The sequence below is a fragment of the Numenius arquata genome, chromosome Z, assembly GCF_964106895.1.
Source record: "Numenius arquata chromosome Z, bNumArq3.hap1.1, whole genome shotgun sequence".
Taxonomy (NCBI): Eukaryota; Metazoa; Chordata; class Aves; order Charadriiformes; family Scolopacidae; genus Numenius; species Numenius arquata.
Window position 1 is genome coordinate 29,584,881 of NC_133616.1, and position 27,519 is coordinate 29,612,399.

Here is a 27,519-nt window from a genome sequence, read left to right on the forward strand (position 1 = left end):
CTCTCTGTATGGCCAACTGTTTCGATATTTATTATAGACAAGAGTTTAAAGGAGACTGATAAAATAATTTTAATCTGCTTAAATGGTGGCTAGAAAGGTATGTAAGTATGGCAAAGGGAAGACTGAGAGTTTAGAAGTTAAAGATATTTGACTTGTCTGTATGGAGTTGTTTGTGAGTCGAGTAGCAGGAGATGTGAAATATGGAGAGATGGTCTTCAGAGAAGCCTGTGCAAATTGGAGAGAGGGTTAAGTGGTGCTCCAAAGTTTGGACACACTTGAAAGGGCAGTTACAGAAATAGGAAGAGAACTAGGAAAGAGCAGGAGTAAACAAAGATTTCAAGACAATGATGGTTGACTATTGGGGGAGAGTGAGAACATTTTTAGCTCTGATCTTTGGCTAGGAAGGGGTCAATGAAAGCATTGGAAGTGACTTTAAAATGGCTGTCAGCTGGAAGTCTGGGTAAAATGGAACAAACTTGGAAAGATTATATATAGTGAGTTTAAAAATCAAGCAAGTGAATCATATTTAATGAAGCAAAGGATATAGATTTAGCCAGAAAAAGAGAAAGCATGTGTATATTGTGAGCAGGAGGAGAGGGTGCTAAGAAGGAAGTGCAAAACAGATCCAGAAATTATATTTCTGGGTTTGGATGAAAAAAACGAGACTCTTCTGTAATAGACAAAAGAGGTTTTTTAAAAAGCACCCTCTAACCCTGTTTTCTTCTGGTAGAAAGAGGTCAGATTTTTTGAAAAATCGTGATAGATAAAAGTTTAAAGAGTACATTAAAAAATTGGATAATGGTTCTAAAAGGACATATTTTAAAGTATATTATTAAAATTTTACATTTAGTATTTTAAGACATTTTCATGATGATTAATTGCTTGCATTGGTTTACAGAAATTTCAGGACATTGAAGAAACACACCTTCTTCGTATGAAAGAAATTATAGAATCATTGTCAAATACCATAAAAGAAATCCATTTACAAATAGGAGAGGTAATTTTTATTTTATCATTTATTTGTTTAGATTATACTACATATTTTTCTTAACTATTAAGTGGAACAGTTCTTACTGTGTTTGTGGTTATTGCAAGATCTCATCTTTCAAATGATGGTAAATTCAACATAAGCTCAAATTTCTGTGGCTTCCTGTTGCATTTATAAGTTCAGTATTGCAAAATTTACAGAGTAAGTCTAAATAAATTTTGTCCTAACAGCAAACAAATTATTTTAACAATTTGAGGAATTTTTATTGTATTTCTAAGTTCTGTTCCCTAGACACTAAATTAGCTCTAATTTCACACATAATTGGGATACTTGTGCTTTTCTTTGCCTAAAACTTGAGATTCTATCACTCTGAAAATTTCGCAAATTTTTCATATGCTTTGGGTTTTATGAGCAAAAGGTCTTCAGTAACAGAAGTTTTTATAGGATCTTTTCTTTAGATGTAATTTGTTTTAATTAATAATCCTTATAAGTTGTTCTTAATTTTTAGGTATTTGAAGCGTAGTTTTATTTGTGTACACTTATAGTCACTATTTTCTGCAGTTTTCAGGCTTTCTGCTAATGAATGATGGTCACAAGGGCCATGCTATTTATTTCTAAAGCAAATACACACTGCATTGTTGGAAAAGCTATTAACAACATATGGTTGTTCCTTTGTCAGACCAAAAACATTACAACAGTAATGCTTTTACGCAAGCAGGTGGGAGCTGTGATAATACAGTAGTAACAGTTCACACCCTTAACTGCTGCTGGCTTGAGAGACTGCTTGTCTTCCTGACATTGTAGTGGGACATGTGGCTGAAATATTCAGAAAATGGTATATACACAAGTCATTTAGATGGAAGAAATAGAAGTAAATGCTAGACCCATCATCAAGCTCCGTTCTTTAATTCCTAATTTGTATTTTTATTGTACACACAGTTGCTAAGACTAAAGCAAAGAAGGGATTTCCTTGATAAAATGCCTGTTGTTTTTTAGAACCCCTGTACTATATTTTAAAGGGAAGTATTTTGAAGCTTAACTCGAGAGAAAACCACTTCTTAAAAGTTAATTACATTCTTTCAGTTACTGGTTTGTAATTTCATTTTGTGTGTGGTGTGGTTTTTTTGAAGGTGCACGAAGAATTTATTAATAACATGACAAATACTACAGTTGAGAGTTTAATACAGAAATTTGCTGAGTCAAAAGGAACTGGCAAGGAAAGACCTGGTAAGAGATTAAAAATAACAGAGTAGAAAATGTTAACTTTAAAATTGTAGATTTCCACTCCTAATAAAAGATCAAACCCCTATTTGTTACTATGTTAAATTTTTAACCTACTTACAGTTTCAAATTCTCAAAATTCATTAGCTTTGATATTAAATGATTCGTAGAAATTGACAACATAATTTATTATATACATATAGTATTTGTGTTCATAAAGCATGGCAATTTGTAACTCTGAGTTCCTCTACGTAGACCTTCAAGGAAGGTTTTTATCTATACTGTTCCATGGTACATCAGTGAAGTTTGTCAAGAAACTGAAGTTCCTTGCACAAACTATGTGTTTTCTGCTATGTATTTCTGCATAAATTATATTTCATAACTTTAATATAAATTTATGGATATGTTCAGAACAGATGACTATATTGAACAGATGTCTGCTTATTGAACTGTTCGAAAAGTTGCATGGGTTTATTTGGTTAGCATACAAAATTACCCATTTTGTATGTAGATTGTATGTAGATTGTTTCTTTACTAAGCAGCAAATTGAATAGTACTTTCTGAAAGTACTGCTTGTTGGGTGTGGTGTATGAGACTTCCCTGGACTGGCATAAAAGGGCAATCTCACAATACTGTGTATCTAGCATTATAGGAAAAATAGAGAGTTCACTTTACTATTTGGGCCTGAATACACAGTCAGTACGTGTGTGAATACAGGAATTCAGTAGTACTGTTTTCTGTATTCTTCAGCGTTGAGAGTCCTGGCTAGCATCTCTGTCTTCTAGTATAGAAGTACAAAGTTTTTTTTCAGAGCAAGGATGTACATAGCAGAGTAGAGCTTGAGAATTTGTATTAAATTGTTAAATATGATTACTAGGTATCTTACAATGTCTCTGTGAGGTGTTTTTAACATAACATTGTTTCATATTCTTTCTGTGATTCACTAATACAGATGTCTGAGTGGACTGACGTAAGATTGTATATGGAACAATTACCAAATGTTTTCTATGTATGTCACAATTTTTCAGTAAGGATCAAGAAATAAAAAGTATGAGCTTCAGGGGTTCAAGATAATTAAGTCTGACAAAGACAGGAGAAAATTCAGTATTCAGACCTCTTTGACTAGCTATTCCAAAATGTCGTGGCTAGGTATCTTCATCTTGCATTTAGCATTCTGACTCCCTGTGTTACAAAGACCCTTGCTAATGTATCTTAGAGCACTGTGCACTTCAAGTCATCCATGTTATTAGTGTGGTTTTTTGATAGACAACATAGTAATCCTAAGAAAATTAACACTTGGCCTTTTAATTTAGTAGGAGAAGTTATACACGCTCTGTACTTATCTGCTGCTTTTCAGAGTTCTTCAAATCCCATTTCTATACTCCGGGGTCAAATAAAGGCTTTTGCCATAGCAAATTTCATTTCTTCAACTCTTTTAATAGCAAAGTACCCTGAGGAAAGATAATGTGTTTAGTGTGGAAATGTATGCACTTTGAATTTTCTTTTACAGTGGTAATTGTTGTCTTGATAACAACTTTGTAAAGCAGTCATGGTGCAGAGGGAAAGCACAGGCAAAATCAGTAGTAAAAGAATACAAATTCACAAGAAGTGACGTGTCAAAGACTTCAAAGAAACACAGAACGCTACTGGTGTTAATTATGGTTAGTCCTTCTGCTATATTCATTTTATTAACTTAGAATCATACAGCTTTGACAATTACAAAGATTTGGAAGGCAAAGTGAGGTATCAGCCTTCTAAGAATGATGGAAACATCTAGCGTGGTAAGGGCTGCTTTTTCTTGCTTTTCTGCATTTGAGAACTGTTCTTAAAAGAAAGATATTCTAATTCACGGAGCAAATATTGGAGGTCTTTCTGTGTGTGATGTACTTATTAATTAGGCTGGAAAAGGCGATGGCTCCTCAGATAAATTTAAATATTCAATGTAAAAATGATACTGACCTGGCATAAAAAAAAATGTGCAGAAATGTCTTATGGATGTCATCATTGCTTAAGATTCCAGGCCTAAATATGTTTTAGGGAAATACTTTAAAATTCCCCAGGATTATGTAGGCCTTCTCCCTTCCATATTATTTGTGGGCTAGTATACTAAGTTAGATGGTAAGCTGCTTTCTGAAATACTGAATTTTGATAACAAAATAAACTAAAACAGTAATGCATAGCAAAGTATTTTAGTTTATTTCAGTATATTCTAGCTATATTTATAGTTCTTCGTAGTGGAGTTCACTTATTTATATTGGTAAAAATAAGAACGAATCTGAAATGAAGTACTGAGGAGGGTTGTTCTGTTGTGTGGACTATAAATAATTTGTAGATACAGGCAATTATTTTCTTAAACTCTCGTCTGCGTATCTGAAAATTCTCTTTGTACAGTGATGTTCTTTGTACCAGATTATATGGGCTCCCTCTGGTGGCTAATTTCTGTCACCAGGAATCATAATACACAGGGGCTTCTATTAACATTTTTTCTAGTGCAAATGTTTCTTTCAAGCAGTAGTGCTTTGTGACGTTTTTAATTTCATTTATGAGCTTCTTTACAATGGCTCTTTTTTAACTGCCTCCTAAATAACTCATCTAGTTGGCTTTATCACCTACTTCTTACTGAATTTACTTTAAATATTTTTTTTGTTTTAATTTACAATTTTTAGTAATACAGTATTTGAAGAAGTTGTATTCATTACTTGTTTTTTCACTTCCACTCAGTGTAAAAAAAGAATAGCCACATACATCCAGTTGCAAATCTTTTAATTTTAACTGAAAAAACCCATCACTTACTGTAAAACATTGAAAAACAGGCAGGACCTGCAATAACCAGTAAGGCTTCAGGCCAGAATTTGATGTGTTCTCTGAGTCATTTCTAACATTCAGAGGGACCTGGACAAGCTCGAGAAGTGTGTCCACGTGAACCTCATGAGGTTCAACAAGGCCAAGTGCAAGGTCCTGCACCTGGGTCGAGGCAACCCCCAGTGTCAATACAGGCTGGAGGGTGAATGGATTGCAAGCAGCCCTGAGGAGAAAGGCTTGGAGGCACTAGTGGATGAAAGGCTAGACATGAGCCAACAATATGCTCTCGCAGCCCAGAAGGCCAACTGTATCCTGGGCTGCATCAAAAGAAGCGCATCCAGCAGCTCGAGGGAGGTGACTGCTCTGATGAGACCCCACCTGGAGTACTGCATCCAGCCCTGGAGCCCTCAGCACAGGAAGGACATGGACCTGTTGGAGCAGGTCCAGAGGAATGCCACAAAGATGATGAGAGGGCTGGAGCACCTCTCCTGTGAGGACAGGCTGAGAGAGTTGGGGTTGTTAAGCCTGGAGAAGAGGTTCTGGGGAGACCTTATTGCAGCCTTTCAGTACTTAAAGGGGGCTTATAAGAGAGATGGGGACAAGAAATTAGGGTTGCTTGTGATAGGACAAGGGGTAATGGCTTTAAACTAAACCAGAGTGGATTCAGACTAGATATAAGGAAAAATATTTTTTACGATGAGGGTGATGAGACACTGGAACAGGTTGTGCAGGGAAATTGTGGGTGCCCCAGCCCTGAAAATATTCAGGGTCAGGTTGGATGGGGCTCTGAGCAACCTGATCTAGTTGAAGATGTCCCTGCCTGTTGCAGGGCAGTTGGACTTAGATGACCTTTAAAGGTCCCTTCCAACCCAAAATATTCTATGATATGTGCCTGCTGTTAGGTCTAATAGCAGGTTTGATACCATTGGTTGGAAGATGTTTTTGTCACTCATGTGGTCCTGCAGTGCTCTTCAAAACTTGTTGGTTACTTCTGATGAATCATTTTTCTGTTTGTGACAGCCTGTTCCTCCCTGTTCTTAGGAAAATTAATTTATTGCATGGCAGAAAATGTCAGTTTTTCTTCCACCAAAGTATATGTTAAGTCAATAACGGAGATGATGGGTATTGCAGATTAATGACTGTCCAACATATCAATGAGTTTTAGCTTTATTTACTTAATCTTCTAATAATCTATTAAAAAATTGATTTGTTCCAGTATGAAAAGTTGGTATTGCATGAAACAGAAACTACTAGGTAGTACAATGTCATATTCTTCCTAGATCTTATGTCTGCAATTGGCAGGATAATATCTAATGTATTTGAAGAGGTTAGTGAATGCCTATATAGCTGTAATTGGTCATGAATGATTTTTAATTTTTAGCTACTGAATTACTGTGCCCTCTTCTTACATGTGGGGAACTAACTGTGTGTGTTTGTTGCTGTATTAGTTTTTGCCTACTACACCGTTTATCCAGGAGGTACATTGAAGGCCAGATAAGAAGACTCAGCTGTGCTGCATTGTCCAAAAAAACAGGGACAAAAGCCAAATCTAGATTATTTGTTTTCATTAATTTGTTCTGGTGTCATTGTTACTGCCTGTTGGTAATTTATTAAGTTGTTCCTCTTATTTTTGCATTTTTTTCTTAAAAAGTTAATAAAGAGGAAATAAAAAATTTTATTGTAATTCAGACAAAATTAGAAAGCCATAATCTTTGCTGGCACCTTAGCCCTCCAGTAAAACAATGATATGCAGATGCCAATTATTACATATGCTGTGCTGTTATTCAGTGTGAGAGAGGTGTTGGATCATCTTTTACTGATAATAAAAAAAATTTCATTGTTTTTGTACTAACTTGATCCATCTTTCACAATCTGAATAAGCCAGAACATGATTTGCAGCTGCAACACACAAGTAGGCAGAGAAGATCTGGCAAAGAGGAATAGTCACATGCAAGTTGTTTTCTAAGTCGTTGTGGTTTCAGCCAAATTTACCAGAACCAGACCAACAGATGGCCCTTCCCCCCCCACCCCAAAAGAGAGGAGAGGAAGAGATAAGGAGATTTAGGAGTTTAGAATGAACTAAACTACTTTAATGAAGAATTAATATTAAAATCAAAAAGAAGAAAATAATGAAATAGATACAATATATACAAAACCATATCAAGCTCCCAGGATGACAGTCACGTCACCAGCAGGCACTGGGGAAGTCCCAGACTGGACTCAGTGACGGATGGGAACTGGATTCCAGCTCTGGAGTCAGGAACACACGGATCGGGATCAAAGGCAGATGAACAGACAGTCGTCTTTGGACGTCGGCCATCGAAGAAAGAGAGTTGACCCTTTGATCCCTCAGCTTTTGTACTGAGCATGGGGCAGATGGGATGGAATACCCCAGTTGGTCAGGTTTGGGTCACCTGTCCTGTCCACTCCTCCCCACCGATGTGACCCCTCTACGTTTTTTCCGTTTCCGACCCTCTAAGGGGGCAAATAACAAAATGGGCTGACCTTGGTTGTTATAGCAATAAGTATAAGCAAGGGCCTCCCTGCATACCATTCCTTGGCATGGAGCACAAACATTGGTCTTATCATTCTGAGAACGAGCAGTTTTCTCCACAATATGCCGTTAATTTCAGAGAGTTAGAAGAGGCTTAGCTAGGATGTAAAATTACTGAACAGAAAATTGGTTCTGTTTCACTTCAAACCAGGACATATATGTACCCGTAATAGCATTTACAATTTGGGCTGTGGAAAACACAAGCCCTTAAAAATACTTCTTTTCTCCCTTCCTTATCCATTCAATAAATTTGAACTTCATGGAGGGCCTAGAAGTAGTTTGGGTTTTTAAAAACATGGTAAAATTAGTGCCTGCAATCCTTCAGCTCTTTGCATTAAATGAAACAAAACAATGATAATAAACGATGTTTGTTATCCATAGTTGCTGTTGATCAGCTGTCACTGGCTCTTGCACTTAGAGTAAATTGTCCCCCTTGTCCTTTTAGATATTAGTGTAAGTACTTTTAATCAAATGGTGTTTCCACAAATAGCAAAATTTAGAAAAGGACAGATGTGAAATTTCTACTCCATTTTTTACCTCCACCAAATCCATACATTGGCAGTTTGGTTAGTAATTGATCACTAATGCTGGTTAAAAAAATGTTTGGTCTGTTGCTTTGTGGAGCTGCTGAAACCTATTTTGCTTTACTTGCCCATGCAGAAAAAATTGTCTCAAGGCTCCTGGTAACTCCAGTCATGAGAAAGTTTAAGGTCATGGATGTCAAATGGAGACATTAGTTCAGGATTTTATTTTTTTTAATCAGTTTGAAAATCTTTCTAGGAAGGCTATCAAGTAGTCTAGAGTTGAGAAATTTATCGGTGACTTGGGACATCTATAATGTCAAGATCTTCACTGCCTCACAAGGTAGCGCATATCAGAAAAAAATATCCTGGCATTCTTGTCAGTGTGCTGGTGATCCGTGTCTATTTTGAGGGGACTCATTTGGGAACTCTCTTTCTGGAGAGCTAACACGTTTTGTATTTTGAAGTTCTAAATAATAATGGTTTATTTAGGTATGGCATTCCTGCTGAAAGCAATGTGGACTTTTCACTCGCTGCAAAACTGTTGATAAACCATAATGTTTACTATTTGGGTGACAAGAAAAGCAGTTTGATTTTGATTCCTTGGAGGTCAAGTTTATTAATGCTGCCAGCATTACTTGTTACCAGAATCATAAAGCATTAAATCTTCAATTTAGTAATCATTTAAAAAACAAATTTTACCTACAGTTTATTTCAACTGATTTCTGATTCAGTGAACTTAACCGAGTTCTTGATTATTTGATTAGATTAATGTTTTAAGTGGCTGTCTGTTGGTGGTGATGAGGGGTGTCAGTGTAAAGTTTGGTGTGAGTTTATGACATGCTATCAGGTCTTTTCTAATTGCTTATGTGGGCATTTTAGTCCTAAATGCCTATGGAGCATACAGCTTATGTGTTTTTTCCAAAGTGAATGCAGGAGCATTAAAGTGAGCTGCAGCACAACTGGGAAGCTAGTGTGAATACTGTAAATGCACAGTTGTGCTCACTCAATATTAATATTTAGTTAGTGTGTTGTGTTAAACTGTATGTTTCCTATCTAATGAAGGAATGTACAAGATGAACAGAATAAAGCAGGAAAAAAAAGGGTTAAGAATAACTGTATTACTTCCAAAAAATTTTAGAAACAAGTTAGTCCTTTCCCAGAGATTCAGAGGAAAAACAAAGTCCATGGAGTATTGAATCTTGCTTTGATGAAGCTACTAGCTTTTTATGTGCTTGAATAATGAACTTTGCTTTGAGAGAAAGACTTGAAACAGTGCTGGGTGTGGCATTTATTTTTTTCCACAGGTTTGTTTGATAACATAATAGTTTATAGCATTTATAAAAATGCTTTTCTGGGACACTAAACAGCAACAAAGTAGGTGGAAATAAACACTGAAAATGGTTAATACTAATGTTTGAAGAGCTCTGCATGACATCTTTGAGCTTCTTTTGCACAAGGAAGTGCAACAAAGCAAGTATTTATTTTATGTTCTTATAAATGATTTTCTTTATATTTTCTGTATATATTGTGAATATTTTAATGCTGCCAACACTTGTGATTAGGTGCATAAATAGCCTGAAGTGTTACAGTTTCCCAAAGCCTGTGTCCACACATAATTTTACGCAGAGACTGAGGATTAAGTTTAGTTTATCAACAGTGACAGTATCCGAGGAATTCAAAAAAGTATTCTTTGTAAAGGAAGGCAGACCATAGCTGTATTTCAGAAGTTAATGGAAGAAATTAAATGTGGATATCTTTGAGGATTTTTATGAGAAGCTGGGCTTGAGGCAGGTTAAAAACTATGTAAGGGTCCTGTGCTGTAGAGCTCTGTTTTCGATGAGGAGCTGCAAGCTCAAGAGCTGTGCCAACAGATGAGTCTTAATTCCTGTCTAGGTGCCTATTTTATTTTGCCTGCAAAAATTTGGTCTCTTCATAAACAAAAAACCTGCCAAAGCTGATGTGGATTTTAGGAAGTCTCATCTGCCAGTATAGATTTTTAATGATTACATATACCTAAGTTGCAAACTTGTTTTAGATTGGGTTCATTTAATTTTAATGTTCTGAAGAGTTATAACTGTACAAGTTTTTTTAATGCAAGTGGAAGACTAGTAGGTAGCGTTGATGAAAATACCTTAAACGACATCTATAAATACAACAGGGCAAAAGCTGGGTTTTTGAATGGTATTGGCCACTCAGGAAGATGAAGTACTCTTGAGTCCTCTTGAATTTTCTTGCTACAAGCAAACAAAAACAGTTGCAGCCTGAGGCAAGGAATTTTTCAGGGCTATGGGAGCAAAGCAATGCCCATTTCAGTAACTTACATAGGAAAAAGGTATTAGGGGATAGCAATCAGAAAATGCAGTAGTATGCAAGATAGGTGCTACTGTGATAGTAACAGAAATATTGAGGAGCTTCTAAACACCTGAGAATAGAAATAATATGTTGAGATGTGGTTTATGCTAGTAAAATAAATTAGGACCTGTTCTTTAGTTACATGAAGTAGCATAACCTTATATAGAATTAATATTATGGGGCTTGGGGGTTTTAATTTATTTTTCTTTAAAATTGGAAACATTCTTTGGACAGAATTAACTAGTCATTAACTAAATGGTCTTTTCAAACATGAAATTTTCACAGGAAGTGTACTTAGCAAAATTAGAAGTAAGAAGTGTATTCTTTTCTCTCTCTCTCTTTTTTTTTTTTTTCCTATCAGGAGATAAAGCTTACAAGAAATGAAACTTTCTGAAATCTGGAAATATTTAGAAACTTATTTATAAACATCTGCATATACATGTAGTTCATTCTTAGTAGACTGCAGTGTTAGGGAAGAGCAATGGCTCGAGTCTTGTAACACAGGCTTTTTGATGAAAAATGTGGTTTTAAACTAGGGAAGCAAACACAGGAAGGTAAAGTTGAACTTAAAAACAGACTCAAAACCACCTATCTTGTCTAATAGTCTACCTTCTTAATAAAATGAAATAAACCCTAGCTGTGCATATAATAGTCTTTTTAGCATTAGTGGTCACTATGTTGTGTTGCATGGGGTCCCACTGCTAATTAGCTCAGAATTTCATTGACAACAATGCTGGAACATGATAATACATTATACCAGGAGAAACTGTCATTGGACAACTTCTGCATTTAATTGACTGTCTGGTCAACTAGGTCTCTATGTCATACTCTTTTTAGAACACAAGTATTGATTCTGACATTTAAAAATGAATTCTCACTTGACTTGTATTTGACCTTGTGTATCCATGGTGGTTCTCAGGAAGTACAGGATCTTTTCTTCTTTGTCCTTGTTATCTTTTTATTGTTGTCTTAATTGTTATAGATCACTTGGGTGGCCTTCTTCATCAGTAATTCCATTTTACATGATGGGTTTTGATTTGTCTGCATTTTGGCAACACAGGTACAGTGGGGTACCCCTTGACCTGTTGCCTGAGTAGTATGAGGATAGGAAAAAGGAAACTGTCTAAACAGTAACTAATTGAGATAGCTGCACAGACCTAAGCCCAGGTTTAACCATAACAATGAAATTTCAAATTCCTATCTTTTATTAATAGTGTTTGTAGTTTATATGTTGAAATGAATTAATTTTGAAGGGTTTTCTCTATGGGTTGCTCTTTTCAGGGGAAAGGGAATATCTAGAAAAACAGTATAAGAAATGTTGTTACTGTCATTAAACTTCTTCCTAAGCCTTGGGAATTTAGTTTCAGAGAGCCCCTCTCTGGTTTACTGTCATAGCTGATACAATCCTTCAGAGGATTTTGTGGTTCCATGTCGTATTTGATAGTCTGGTTCAAGAACAGACAGGAGTGGAAAATCGGGATCTTGTCACATTTGTCCTCTTGGCAACCATTGACTTGGATGCTATTATGGATAATATTGGATAATAGTATGCATATTTTGTGTCTTGAAATGCTAAGACATATTTCAAAGTCAAACCTGTACTGTATTGGGCTCCAAGTAGCTCTTTGGGTATAAATGTGAGGAAGGGAGCTTTTGTGGTAATCCTTAATAATATATCTCTCAATGTTATTCCTGTGGTTTCAGCTGTCTTCCCCCACAAAGACGTGTCTCATACTTGCCATAAGCTGCAGAAAAAGCATGCTAGGAAGAGTTTCACATTGACTTTCTTTGCTTATTGATGCTGAATGTATGGAAACTGTCATACACTATTAATACTTCCCATTTTACAGTTGGGGTGGAGAGGTCGTTAAGCATATATACTTTTCTTCCCTTCCCACAAAATGAATCTTCTGTACAAGTAAATATGAAAACACTTTCAAAGCACTACGAAGCAGGAAAAAGTTCCCATTGAGAGAATTTTATTTAAGTGAAAAAAGATTTTTGTCTCTGAAAAATTATGGTTACTGTAAATTGTATTATTCACCTTCTTCTTTTTAGGAAACAGGTCCCATTAAACATCTTAACCTCTGATGATTTCATGGGTTTAAGTTCAGAACTTCAGTAAGAAACCATATCCTCTTGGTTTACAGGGACAGTGCATGACTGCTACATGATTCTTTGAAGCAGTTTTTAAAGATGAGGGCTATAATTTCACATATTTGCAATGTCTAGTGTTCCAAAATCTTAGCTGACTCTTCATTAAGAAGAAAACTATTTGAATGTGTCTGTGCATTTCTTTCATCACTGCACGCTTGCAGGGTCTGCCTTCAGAAGGTGTCACGCACCATGCAGTCAGCCAGATCCATTAGTTACAGATAATTATATTTATAGACTAGACTTAGGCAGTTCTGCTGCTTCTTAGTATTTTTCCCCACATACCCATATAGCTTTCAGAAGACTTTCAACCCAATTAGATGGGAAAGTAGAAGTTTCAAAGACTTTCTAACAGTGAGGAGTCGGGTAGAGAAGAACCAAACTGATCATGCCATATAAGGGAAAGGCAGTTGTAATGATGTAAGTTACTCATTTGGAGAGTCAGCAAACAACTGAGTGTATGTTTGTATGTATGTGTATGTTGGCCAGGAAATATGGGGTGAAGTTGAAGTACAAAAGAGGAAAAGAGTAGCAAAGGATGAGAAAAGAGGCTGGGGGTGGTGTGAAGAATGGGACTTGAGGAACATAGCGTTCTGCAGCTTGGTGTCTTAGCTGACATTAATTTTGCTGCTCACAGACCTCGTGCTTTCATAAATTGTATCTGAAACTTCCAGTGTTGTCATATTCAGGTGTTGCAAGCTAGTTAGATCTCTGACTTGAAACATTGGCTTGGGTATGTGTTTCATGTCTCTTGTTGAAAATTCTTGTGTTATCTGAGCAATAAAAATTATTTTCTTTGTAACTGAGACCTTTGCCACCTTTTTAGTTTAGAGTAAAAAGAAAATCTCTCTCCTTGCTGCTGACAAACATCTTATTTGATAATAGAATCATAGAATGATTCAGGTTGGCAGGGACCTTAAAGATCATTGAGTTCCAACCCCCCTGCCATGGGCAGGGACACCTCCCACTAGAGCAGGTTACTCAAAGCCCCATCAAGCCTGGCCTTAAACACTTCCAGGGATGGGGCATCCACAATAATAATTATTTTAAAGCTATTCAGGTTATGATCCTTTTCTGCTTTGTTTTTGTTCTGTAAGCCACATGGAAGTACTGCCCCTTGAGAGTAGTGTACTTGCTGTATTCCCAGAGCTTGTACCCACAGTACCAGAAGAGCCTGAATAATGTTTCCTTTGATCCGGTGAACTGAGTGCAGGGCTGGAAGCCTAGTAATGGAATCAGGGTTAGAATTTATTGCTTTTTTAGTAGATGCTCTCCTTGTATGTTACATTTTTCATCTAAAAATAGACTTTCCTTGGAAGTGCTACGTATGTTGCTACTGATGATTGTAGTTGTTTACGCTGCCACTATCAACTCTTCCTTTTCTTTTTCGAAAGGAGTACTATCACCATGCTATAGTTTTCTTTTTTCAACACGAATTCTTAAAAAAAAAGAGGATTCAGTCAAATCTTTAGCATCTCTAGAGGCTATATATCAGATAGGCTGATACACAATCCTGAGGATTTAACAAAGAGTAGTCAGAAATTCAGTGATTATTGTGGTTGAACTGTATATTTGTAGAATTAGATTAAAGGATACAATTTTACCAGTATTATTTCAATATTTTGCATCAGATTGGCCTGTTAACAGGCCACTTGTATTCTCTGTCCCTTCTCCTCTTTTTGGCAAAGTAGAGCTGACCCAATCCACAAACTAACGTTTGCTTGCAGCAGTCTGCTACTAGCATGATAAATTTATCACAAATATGTTACTTACCTCAAAGATGGTGACAGCCGTTCATCTTCAGTCTGCATTCCTATAAGGAAGATATGCTTGAATTTGGTTTTGCTGCTTCTTTTTTTAAAGCTACAATAAGAAGTCCTTTTCCAGGGAAAAATAAAATTCTCCTTATGTTTTTATAAAATCCCTTCTCTTTTTTGGACAGGCTATAAAAATGAGAAGTTAGTGTTCAAAACAGTAATGTCGAGAAAATATATTTTGGCTTCCTGTCTTTTAAATTTGAAAGCTTGAAATTTTTTTGACAAACTTGTCACAGGATCAGATGATAGCAAGAAAAAGATTGCTTGTATGTTTGTGTACATACAAAATTGACCTTTGTGATGCAGCTTAACATCTAAACACTAAAAGCAGTCATTTGTTTTGACAGCAGAATTAATTGAGGCTAAAACAGTCGAAATTCCACTTGTATCAAGCTGTTCATTAGGAATTGCTGTCTGGCTTTAGTGCTGTCAGAAAAATAACCTGTTCTGCTATGATTAAATAGCAGAATGATGGTCGGTCCACTGAATTTGAGAGAGAGGTTGAATAAACTTTCTACTGCGGAAACAATTCAGAAGTGACACGCTGCAAGGGGGGTCAGAATGTGCATTGATATCCAGCTGAGCTGTCAACTGGCACTGAGCCAGGCACGCAAAGCTTTGCCATTTGAAGCAGCATGTGAAGCATATGCAGCTTAAAAAAAATTGTCCTCCTTTCATGCATGATTTACACTCAAAGAGACAAACTTTTGTTTTTATCAAAAACAAGAATATGGTTTGTTATTGTATTTGTAACTACAAGTATAGATTTATGTAGTTTTTTTAAAAGCTTTTGCTTGAAATAGATATGTTAATGTTTATGTGTGTGCATGCGTGTGTGTAAACTGATTCCTCAAGATGGGGGGAAGGGCAGATTTTTTTTTTTTTTTTTGAGTGAGTGTTTCCAGTTATTGTAAATTAAATGTAGTTAATAAAAATACATGCTTGGGTGGGATAATGTTTCTTTCTGTTATGCATACCTCCCTTAAACTAGAAAGGAGATAGTTTCCAAAACCAGATGTAAACGTAAAGCAGTTTTTAGTTGATTTGTTGACTTCTTGATTTGTTTACCTTTTTAGCTCCGCAGGATTTTCCAGTTCATTGGTATACTTACTGGGGGCTCTTTTTCAGGGTATGACATAATATTATGTTTTCCTTCCTCATAATAGTAGTTGGCTTTTGTATTTGCCTTGTTTGTTTAAGAATCCAAACAGTAAAACTATTTTTTCCCCTCTATTGAGCAAAGTGTAAATTACTTTATTGTTTTGACCTTAGCAAAACATTCTCCCAGTTTCTTCCTTACAGAGGTTTTATGTAAGAGATACACAGAGAAGTTAGAAAACCTGTCTCTAGGGTTTTGTGGAGATAGGTTTTGTAACTCTTTTCATGGCAGTTGACAACAAACTTGACTGTCTTCATGATAATTAGTATCACTTTGTAGATAAATTAAGTAACAGGTGTAAGGTTGTTATTTATAAACTCTCTTCTGTAGTTGCCGTGTGTATACTGTGAAAATACTGTTCTGATAGACACGGGATAAATATGTAGTACATACTGCAATATAATTTACAGTGTAATTATGTTTTCTTCATTTGTCTCTGAATAAGATCAGTATCTCCTTATTGCTAGCCATCTTCTTTGTCTCTTAGTGTTATGAAAGCCCACATACTCACATGTCTCTTGTAACCAGAAAAACAGTAAGTGTATTTTCTAAACAGTCCAAGAGATGCATTCGGAGCTGCAGACTCACTGGTGCTTAATTTATGCCAGTGTCAGTTATTGTAAGTTATTAGATTAATTAAACTTAAAACATTCCATGCATTCAAATTACCTTTTGCCTTTTCTGTTCTAGCAAACCAAAGCTTCCTCATTTTCAAGAGCCTAAGAACTGACCCACTCCTGATTTATTTGCTTCAGTCTCTTGTCAAATAGCAGCTGTCTGCTTCCATGTGTCTGTAAAACCATTTGCCTTTTCTTCATGCCCATATCTGTCCTGACTGGTAGAATGCTGTGAGCTGCAGCAACTTGCCTTGGGAAATGCTTTAGGATGATACTTGGTGGAAATGTTTACATACAGTTAGAGGAGATTACTGGTTTTTGATGCCTGCTCCCTTTGTAGAATACTAAATTCTCATTATCATCCTGATAGCTAGGTATATGTCCTTAGGTGTCTGAAATCACACTAGGTACCCATCTCTCTTTCTGTTATAAAGGTTAACCTTCATTAATGCATTGTATTATTTTTTTCTGTTCTGTGGACAGTAGAAATACTTTGAAGTCTGTGTACAGGTATTTGAGATGCTTAAGCCGTAGTTACCATTCCATGAATCCATGTAACAACAGGCCAGCTAGACTGTAAAAGAGTTATGTTGAGCCTGAAACTATGCATGCTTAAGCCAACAGAACACTAATTCGGAGACTTTTGCAAACATTGGACTAGATCTCAGCCATAACCTTTTACTTACTCCAATAAGTCTCTTAAAATATATTTTTGATTTGTACAGTGCTGCTTTAGTTCTAGCATTTGATTTTATTTGGTGTTCATGTTAATGCTTAAGAATAGGCTTCCATCTCAATTCATATTGTTGTCTTGTCTTGTTATGAGGAAAAGAACAAAGGCAATCTCAATGCTTTGACTGTAGTACAGCAGAATATGATTACTATCATCATTATTATCATTATTGTAGTATGGCAATGGGCAGGGACTCTGGAGACTGCTTCAGGGAATGACTTCAGTCCCCAACATCAGCAATACTTCCTAAATGTGAAACAATTGCATTTATTTCTTTGGGTGTTGGAATGGACAATGCCTCTGTATACTTGCTTCAGAAATTGTCTTCCAGATTTTGAGCTGAAATCCTTGTTGGTGTTAAGCCTTTGTCTATACTTCAATCATTGGGCACAAGTCTGTTAAGAAAACTTTTCTGCCTCATAGAGAAGAGGTAATTCATCCACCTTAAAATCTTTGTGTAGCTGTTACAAGAGTTATTGTGATACCTGCACATGAGTTTGCATGCTTTTACTTGCAGCTATATATATTACATCTGTCTGGGAATCTCCATTAACACAACCCACTTAGAGCTTTTGACTATACCGTCTAATGATTAAGGAGTCAGGAATCAGAAAGATAGATGTTACTGTGCTTCAGAGAAGAAAGTTTGTCGAGAGTTTTTTGCAGCGATAGTGCAGATGCTTTTGTTTCCATATACACAAGTACAGTGGTCAATACAGGGGAACTTCTTAATAAAGCATCTGAATTCCTTATTGGTGCTACACTCCCATAGCGATGTGTCCCCAAGGCCTTTTGGCTCACTATGAGACTGCAGCTGGTTCTAACAGGAGACAATGTGGTCACAGTACGCACTTCTGGCTGGGTTATAGTATTATTACATCTTTGGGCACAAAGGCATCTGCCCACAGGAGACTCCAGCTGTTATGTGGGCTACCCAAAGCTCATCACAGCTATCCTGTTTTCTAAATTGGTTTGCCATAGAGCACCACAGAAAACGGCTATTTCTGTAATGTTATTTTGGTGTAAAAATACTGCTCCCCAGGCAAAACATGGTACTCTTTACAGCATGCATATAAGAAGCAGAACTATTGGGAGATTTGAAGTTATAGAACTAAACTCTAAGAAAATTAAAAACTGCTACAAATTTCACTCTACTCTGCTCAAAATGGCAAAATGTATGAATTTGCTTTTGTTTCAAGCAAATAATGCAGCATATGTTATATTGATGGGGACGAGTTAAATACAAATTTTACAAAACCAGCAAACATCTCTGGGCGTTGGAGAAAAATGCTAAACTTAATTTTGTAGTGTTTGTGGATTCATTAAGGATAGCCACTGTCACCTTGAACTTCTGAGACCCCAAAGGATGAAGGGCTCTATAGCAATTTGTGTTAAGTAGGAAAAGTAAGTTAGCATCAAAAGATGCTTTTGAATTACAATTGATTCACACAATTTGTTGTAAGTAAATGCTGTTTTCGTGATTGCTATTTGTCTTTACTGCAGTAAAGCAGCTACTAGATGTCAGGGAAGGAAAGAGAGTGCATGAAGGGAGAAGGGACTCCTATGATAACTCTGCCCATTTTGTGAAGCACAAAATAAGCAAATAGATATAATTAAGAAGAAAGTGTATTTAAAATTTCCAAGGTAACTTCATAGACCTTAGTGAAAAGCAGGATCTGGTTACTGAAATTTTTTGCCCAGCTTCTGTCTCTATTACTGTCTTCGGTAATTGAGATTTTTTGAGATTGCGTTTATAATCTTCCCTATCAGAATAGAATACGTTGTTGCAAGAGTGAAATGAATTTTGTAGGGTGGAACCAGCTTTTGTTACATCTAGTTGAAAGTGCTAATCCGATCTCTGATATGTGCATTTCTGTACTAAGCATGAATGTTTGTCTCTTGAAATAAAAAGTTCATCAAGCTGTAAAAAAACCCACCTTCAAAGACAAGTGTTAGGCAAGTGTAATGGGTAAAATACAGAACCTTGTATGTGTTGTTAAAGAAAGTCTTTGCTTTCTGCTTGTGTTAGAAGTGAAAGTTAAAGGTACTGATCCAAAATAAGGATGAGTTTTACCTGAGCCTTGAATATTTTTTTAATCGTTAGTGTAAAAGTCTTAAAAGTCTGGGAATCAGACCTAGTAACTGGAAAGGGTAAAGAAAAAGATGGTATTCTGAAAAAGCTTGGGTAATGTTTTTCTCTAAAAATATATTTAAGTCTCTGTTGTTTACAGTTTTTTCCTTCTGTTTTTGTTTTGGGAAGGAGTGTTTGTGGTTGGTTTGGCTTTTTTTTTTTTTTTTTTTTTTTCTGGTCAAATGGGAATATGTATAGAAGCAAGAAACAGAAGTAGTTGAATCCTTAGCAAAGTGATGAAAACTGTATTGTCTGAAGTGTAGTGCTGAAGAAATAATGGATTTGTTCTTCAGCTTCTATGTTTTATGGTATTTTTCTGAATTTCTTGCTCAATATATTTTGAACAATAGAGTTTAAATTCCTAAAATAAAATGTTGATGAAATCAGTGTGGGGATGTAGACCTCTACAGTTCTCTAAATCCATTTTTCTGGATTTTTTTTGCTTTTTCATCCTGTTATATTGAATAGTTAAATTTGCATTTGAAATTATTTTATAATTAAAATTTAAAGGGCAGTTAAAACTGTCATTTGAGATTGGTCTTTTGATATTCTGCTCTCAAGAGCTTCATTTGGAGGCCAGACAATTACATCATGATAGATGGCATATTGATGGGTGCTAGTCCCAGACTCTCATCCTGCTGCTAGTTTTACAAACACTCAGATCTTTTTTACTGGCAGAGAAAATTTTGCAGACTTGGTCTTAATTACAATAAATACAAGTAATTATTTTCAGCACACCTGTTTTTTTAAAAAACACATTAGAAGTCTGCAAAATTTCAAAGAAAATATCTGGTATATTTTACTTAATTTGTTTAGAATGATTCAGTTTGCTTAACGCTGGTGAGTATTGAGTTACACCATCAGCTTCTCAATTGTCTATTTGTTTGACATAAACATGAATTTTTTCGTTTGCAGTTTTGAGAAATGGTATCAAAATGTGTTTATATTGAGTTGAACACAATTTTGCACTGCAAGAGTTAAATATACATACTGGGGGTTACATTACAAATAGAACCATTTGAGGTATTTAACTGCATGAATCAAATATAAATTAATGCCATTTGTGTAATTTACACAAATGAATGCTAATTCACAGCTAAATTATTTTTTACTTTCATTGTGGCATCTCTAATTGCAGCATAATGATTTGCTATGCTGTACTATTTAAAATCAAACTGAAGCTTGTGGTCTCCATGTTTCTTGTATCTGAGATCTGTTGATATCATGTATTTATTTTAGGACTAAGAGTATGATATAATCGTTTTGAAAAGAGTACAAGTGAAAATCCTGGAAAAGGCTTTCAAGTACACCTCTTATCTTATGTGAAAACACCCTGAAAATTGCACAGCTCTTGTTTTTATGGTGAATGTTCAAGAATAATCATACTAAATTTCATAATAAATAAATCAGAGCACTTACTAGCAGGTATGTTTGGGGGCAGGAGTGAAAGTGGTTTCTGTATTTGAGGTTTCCACAATTGCTTTACTTCCAGTTGGTTTTAATTGACATTTTCAAAATTGTAAACTCACACTTGAGTAGTTGCGTAGGTGTGAGGAGGGGAGTGGGGGAGTGGATTTTGTCTGCCCTCAAATATAGAATTGGTAATGGATTTTTTTCTCCTCTGTCGTATCTGTAATGTGCCTATAAACTTTTGTGCACTCCCTCAAAATGATTACAAAAAGATAAGTAATAACCCCTCTTTCACAGTGCCAGCATGTTAAACTTCTTTTTTTTTTTTTTTTTTTTTTTCCCCTCTGGATACAGTTGGAAGCTACGGCTCCAAACAGGGTCCAAAGGGCTCATTCTTAGTATGGGCTGAAAGTAATGGTGCTTGCCTGCATGTGCTCTCTGTTTTCTTTGCACTTCCACAAGTGCTGGTGTGATTCTGCCATTACCTGAAAAAGGTCCTACAGAACATCACTGGTTTTTTCTGCACGATTGCTCCCTAAAATGGCTCATAGTGGGGTTAAATAAATTCTAGGCCTGGCCAGATTGAAGGAATGAGGGTTAGGACTTTGCAATGACAATTGTCTGTTACCTTGTGTCAATTGTAATGAAAAGCCATAATAATGAATTTATTTAGATACAGAACTTTGTGTTCTCTGCTTTTTTTTGTTTTGTTTAGTCAATGATGTTTTTAAAGTTTTTAATTTTCTTTATTGCTATGTTTAAGATTCTACATGCCACTTTTAACTGTCTAGGTAATTGGCTGTGAAGAGGAATCAGAAGAACTAACAAAAGTGTGCAAAAAGTGTGAACAAACAAAGTGTGAACTAGCAAAGTTAGCAAAAGTGTGAATCTCAAAATTAGGGTTATAGCTGTGCTTTTTTCCGTTTTGATTTTTCTTTATATAGTTCTTGTTCATTAAAAGAAGATAAATTGAAAACTTTTCACCGGTACAATATTATAAATGCAAGTTTGAATGGGAAGAGGACACCAATTGGAGAAGTTTCACGTGGTTGTAATAACATAGGCGATTGGATTGGTTTTAGACCGTGTGCAGTAATATTTTAATTTTTCAGTATGAAAGAGAGAAAATAGTTAATGATTTGCTGTACATGTACGATTTTGCAATCTATTTGACCATTGGCAGGGTAATTGTGGTTTTCAGTTACTATCTAAATTTATAATTAGATTATCTAGTATTTTCAGGAGATATTAATAGTCATTAAAATATCTTAGATTAAATTTGACCTAATGTTAATCTTTATTGTCATTTCTTTAAGGCCCTATTGAATTTGAAGAATGTAACACATCCAGTGCAGTTGAAGGTGAGTTGTTGCAGCATAGTTATTTACTTAAGAATGCTGTGGATAAGGACCTGAAACTGTGGAGTGAAGGGTATTCAGTGTGTGAATCTGTATAACTTGAAAGTGCTCCAGTAGACTAAAAAGCAGTTTTCCTTTTGAGAAACAAACTTCAACAAAAATAAGACCTACAATACTTTATAAGCCTAAAGCAGAACGGTCAGAAAATTTTAATGTGTCTTATAAATATACTTTGGCTAAGACCCTGTCCTTGTAGAGGTTTGGATTTGGTTCATTTATGACTGTGTTGTAACTTAATTTACAAGTGTCAAAACATGGCCCAGGCTCTTTCCATTGTTACCATGTTAGTTACACCAAGTCTAATGCAGCGTTATGGTCGCAAAGTCTTTCTTTGTTGGCATAGCTTATTTTGCTTAAGGGATTGTTTTAAGTGGTTAAGAACTGCTTTATTTGCATAAGCTATGTATTTACTTTTGGGACAGAGGAGTTGACAGTATAGCTATAGCAGCCGACAACTTTTTAGTTGCCAAGACTGCAGCTGAGACTTAAAATCTTTTTTGACTGAAGCAGAGACAATCCATGTTCAGAAGCTACTCTCATACACTGTTTGTCCTTGTTTTGGGCTGCATAATGCACAGAAAGAAAATAAAGCCCAGACTAGCATTTAAAAATAACTTTGGAGCAAATTCTGTCTCTATTAATATATAAGATAGGCTGAGTTTACAGCTACCTGATTTGAGAAGTTTTAAGTTATTTAACCCAGAAGATTTCTAAGTGTGGAGAGATTCCTTATGTGCTGTGGAATGTATTTCTGTAAAGGGGAATATAATGATTTTTTTAAATGGTGTGCTTAAATTGTCAGTTGTTAGGTTCTGGAAACCAAATAATTTCCACCATTTTGCTCAAAAGCATGCTGTCAGTAGAATCATACATCAGAAGAAAATTGTAGACTAGTTGGATCAGATGCTTGCACTTAGTCATTTTGTTTGGCAGTCTATTTTGCTTCAGCAAAAACTGGGGAGAGAAGCAGACATACTAGTAAGTCTGATGGAATATTTAAATGTATTTTAATTTCAGTACATTCAACAGGTATGAAAGCAAACTTTTTTCCTGTACTATAGCTGTATGTATCGAGTTCTAAAAACAGAGAAGAAACGACAGAGGGGAGGCATGGTTCCAGATTCAGAGCGAGCCAACCTTAGAGGTGGCTGCAGCACTGGGAAATCATGAACTCAGCATCAGCCTGAAAGCCAAAAGATATTCTCTTTTTCTACAGGACCAAGATCCTACTTCCTGGGAGAGATGGGGGCTTGTAGCTACTGGAAACATGCAGGGAAATAACAACAGGGTGTTGAACAGCAGTGGCTGGGAGAGGCAGGGTTCAGTTTCTGATCTGAGTGCATTGGCTATTCCGGAAGCTCCTGTTGAGCTTCTGTGATCAGAGTCCCTTTCCTCAAAACTGGCAGTGCACCCATTTTCTATTAAAAAAAAAAAAGATAGTCTGCATATCCAAGTTGGAGAGTTGGACATATAATTCAAATCAGTTTTATAAGGACTTATTAATATGTTGAACCATATTTTAATGTAATTTTTTGATTGGTATGTTACTTAAGAGCAATTTGGAATAACGTTCCTTTAGTTTGACTCTATACCTATCTCCGCTGTTAGATTTTTGTATAACTTGTGGCAGCATTTAAAATGTATTGGCATTGGTGTGCACCCATGTTTGGCATTGCTAAACATTGCTAAATACATACTTATCTCTTTGATCTTTAAATGAAAAGTGTTTGTTCCACAGGGATAAAACCACGGAAGAGGAAGCCTTTTGGTTTATCAGGAATAATGAAAAAAGAAAAAGATACTGAATCTGTGTAAGTATATTTCCATCTTGAAGCCTTGTCTTGTATGAAAACTAGTAAAAGTGTGGGGATAAACATTAGCTGATGTTAACAAAAAAAATGGGTTTATACCAGAAGTTTAGAGGAATGTTATACATATTTGTTAATACTGGTGTTTTAAACAGCTTTAGTGCCCATTTTTAAAGTAATCCATTCTTTCTGGAAAGTTATTTACCACACTCTTTTTTGTGATGCAAAACTGTTGCCATATCAAATAGCAGCAAAAAAGTATGCTTGATCATTCACCTTTTGTGTCTTGCATATACCTAATTGCAAAGAGTGATTTTGATAGTATTGTTGTATGGTTGAATTCTATAGCTGTCAGCTTTTATGGTCTAACAAAATAATTATTTTGCTACCACGTGGGTTATTACTCAAGCTAATCCCATGTCACTTATGTTGTAAACCTCCTTGCAAGCCAGGCATCTCCTTCCATTCATTCTTTGGCAGATGATGAAATGTAATCTGGCCCCAGCAAAGATTTAGGGCTCTTAATAGTAGTTTTCTGGAGCCAGTAAAGGCCTGGAAGCTTCAAATTAACTCTTCCCAGGTGTATGACTCAATGTATCTTTACTCAGAGATCATGTTTTGCTTTGACCTGTAACAGAAGGAAAAATTTTTGGGGCACTGAGGGCTGAAAAAACTGGCTTCTACATTATGGAAAACACATTCTACCTTTGCATGCTTATCCATTGTAGTTATCTGAATACTTTTCTAAAAGCTGCTTTTCCCCAAAGACATTTTATTTAATGTTGAAAGAAAGATAATATAGGTGTCTCTTTCTAGAAAAAATTTTGGTTTTCACGACACAATGATGTCATCAGAAAATACAAATCAGCTCAGCTACTCTGAAATGGGAAAAAAATTGCCTTGATTTCAACAAGTTGGACTGAAATTTGATTTATGCTATTTTATCTGTTTCTATATTTACACACCATACAAAAATGAATAGATTCTGAGGTCAGAAAGAAAGAAGTATGATGGCATGATATTGGCCTCCGATGTAACACATGCTATAGGCTTTTACAGAGATTCTTGCATTAATCCATAGCTTCTAAAATAACTAGAACATCAAAAATAAATAACAGAGGATTCATTATGTGCTTAAATAGAATATTCTGATCTCCTTAAAAAAATTTATTGCTAGTCTAAATTTTGTCTGATTTCATCTTCAGCTGATGATCCTTCTGTAAGCTATACAAGTGTTAAAAATCTGTATCATCAGAAACTTCTCTGCACATAGAGGTCAAGTCCTTTCATAATCTCCTGTTAAATTAGGCTGTAGGCTTGTTTAGTTTGCGTAGTAGGGCAGGCTTTCCACATCTAGAAAAACTCTCATGGTTCATAGGCTTTTCAGTTTGTCCATACAGTTTTTAAACCTAAACTAGATGTTGTGTCTAGTAATGGTTTTACTCGAGGAAATACAGTGTATTCTATTACGTATTACTATAAAGGTTAGTCAAAAATTTAATTTCTTTTTCTAACCACTGCTTTGCATGATTTGGTTGTTTTAATTTTTGTTTACAATCCTTAAATTCCCTTACAGAATCCACATTTGCTGAAATGTTACGTAAATTAGCAGCATGACCTAGTTCTTTAATCTTAAAAGAAAAATCATGCATTTAGTGATGTAAAAGCACATCTGTCTAAAACCTGATTTCCTCATTTTCCACTTTACCAGAATTTGCAAACTACTGAGTTTTTCTTTGTATCTCAAGAACGGATCCTGAGAGGTGCTGTTGGAGATCCTTGCAATGATACTAGATCTGCTGTTACTTTTTGAGATCTGTTAGCTCACTAATTTTTAAAACCTTCATTATGGACTGAATTACTTTCATTGTAGTTTGCCTCCCATCTTTCACATTGCTTAACTTTTAGGGACTTCAGACTGTCTTGTTTGAGTAGACACTTTTTAAAACCACGTCAGAAAATCTGTTTGTTATGTCTTTTGAGAGAAGTCTAATTAATACTTTGTCTCTTCGACCTGTAAAATTACTTCTAAAATAGCTCTTTGTATTGCTATGGATTCAGTTCAGCCACCAGAGGGAGATAAGACTAAGTCAATTAGAAACTTGGTCACATATGTTTTCTTTTGTGTGAGGCTTTCAGAGGAGATGGGATCCTTCATCTCACTGTCAGTTCCTTGACAGGCTTTACTGTATTTCATATTAATGCTTCCATATTAGCAAGTTTTCATACCTGTTTTTAAAGACACTGTTGTTTTTACATTTACCCCATTTAGCCTTTCAGAGAAGATGATTTAGATTGCAATTTTTTTTCCTCTTTTTTCTATAAGTGTGTGTTTAGTATGTTCAGTTTGGTGATATAAAAACACTGTTGTTCAGTGGCACTTACGGCTTTATTTGTCAGGATGCAAATTAGAGAGGACTTGTATGCTACTCAAGTATTTACATTCTGTAAATGTAATTGCTTCTGCTTCTTGCAGACATCAGAGAGAATCAGTGTCATTCATTTTTTTAAATACTACTGCTTAACTTGAAGTTATAGAGGAAAAATATAACACTTGTGAATAATGTGCTTGCAATCACTGCCTTTCTGCTGATGCCTTTTTTTTGGTTGTTTAAAAACAACCTGTGTTGTGCTTTTTAGTGCTTTTTAGTGGTTTTTTTTTTTATATAGTGCTTTTTAGGAGCGTACTGTATTATTTTTTCTGACATCTTCTAGTGCTTGACTGCAACTGTGCTTGATAAACACAACTAAAGAGTGAAATTCCAAAAGAGGGAAGCTCTGAATTCCTCTAAGAATACTCTTAATTTCTTTGGGAACTGGTTATTGTCCAAAATGTTTTGCAAGTGCATGCGTACTATTTCATTAGAATTGGTGACTTCTACTTACTGTGCATATCAACAACAGAGGCCTGACTCTTAAAAGCATATTTATCCAGAATACAGAGTGGTACTCCTGGCTGCATTTGATTTTTTTTTTTGCTTCACTATGGTGTGAATTTGCTTTTTCAGCATTTCTTTTGAGTTTTTCTTCTGCTGTGTTTTGAGCATAAACTTTCAGCTTTTATTTAAATCTTATTCAATTGAATGTGGATTATTTATAGTGAAAATTTTAACAGAGTCTGAGAGGCAAAAGGGTCAAATACAGTGTTTCAAATTAATTGAAAATACTAATGAAAGTACCAGAATTGTATGAATAAAATAATTTGTGCATTTTATAATGGGATTTTATGTTGTTGTTTTTTTTTTAATAGGGAATGTCCAGATGCAGACTCAGTTGTAAGTAGACTTATTTCCAAAACAAATTATATGGTAATATTGTCAAGCACTACAATCTGATTAAACTTATGTACAGACCCTATATGGTCCCTGCAATGCATTATTTATCTGATAGAGGATTTAGTGCTTCAGTGAGGTAGTTGAAGTGTTCATTTTGCTGAGTACATAATCTTTAGTACTATATGCATATATGTTTCAGTAATACGGTTGCATTTCCTAACAATTTTAGATTTTAAACAAGGTGGTTTTGCTGCAAGTATTTGCTACGTTACTTGTCAAGTTAATAGTTTAAGTTGTTTGGCTAATAGATTCTAAGTAAGAAAAAGGTTCAGTTTATTGTGGATCCAACTTTGCATCATCATATTTCTCTGCTTACTACTGTTTCCCTTGAGAAATCATTCTAATATCAATGGGGTTCTGCTTTATCACCGCCACTAGAGTGTAGGAATATACTTTTTAAAATATGACTTTAAGTGCAGTATCTCTAGATGCCCTTTATCAATAGCATGTTTTTCACTGCTGTCAGTTTGATCTGTGGTACCTCTTACAATTTCAT

The 27,519-nt window shown here is 35.5% G+C and overlaps 1 protein-coding gene across 1 annotated transcript in view; it reads left to right on the forward strand.

Moving 5' to 3' along the window:
• The window catches only part of FCHO2 (FCH and mu domain containing endocytic adaptor 2), a 92,810-nt gene that overhangs the window by 27,909 nt on the left and 37,382 nt on the right, over window positions 1-27,519 (forward strand). The window contains exons 7-11 of the mRNA XM_074166765.1: window positions 899-997; window positions 2,119-2,215; window positions 21,779-21,823; window positions 23,619-23,691; window positions 26,939-26,963. Coding sequence (XP_074022866.1) covers window positions 899-997; window positions 2,119-2,215; window positions 21,779-21,823; window positions 23,619-23,691; window positions 26,939-26,963 — 339 coding nt within the window. The remainder of the gene's footprint in view (window positions 1-898; window positions 998-2,118; window positions 2,216-21,778; window positions 21,824-23,618; window positions 23,692-26,938; window positions 26,964-27,519) is intronic.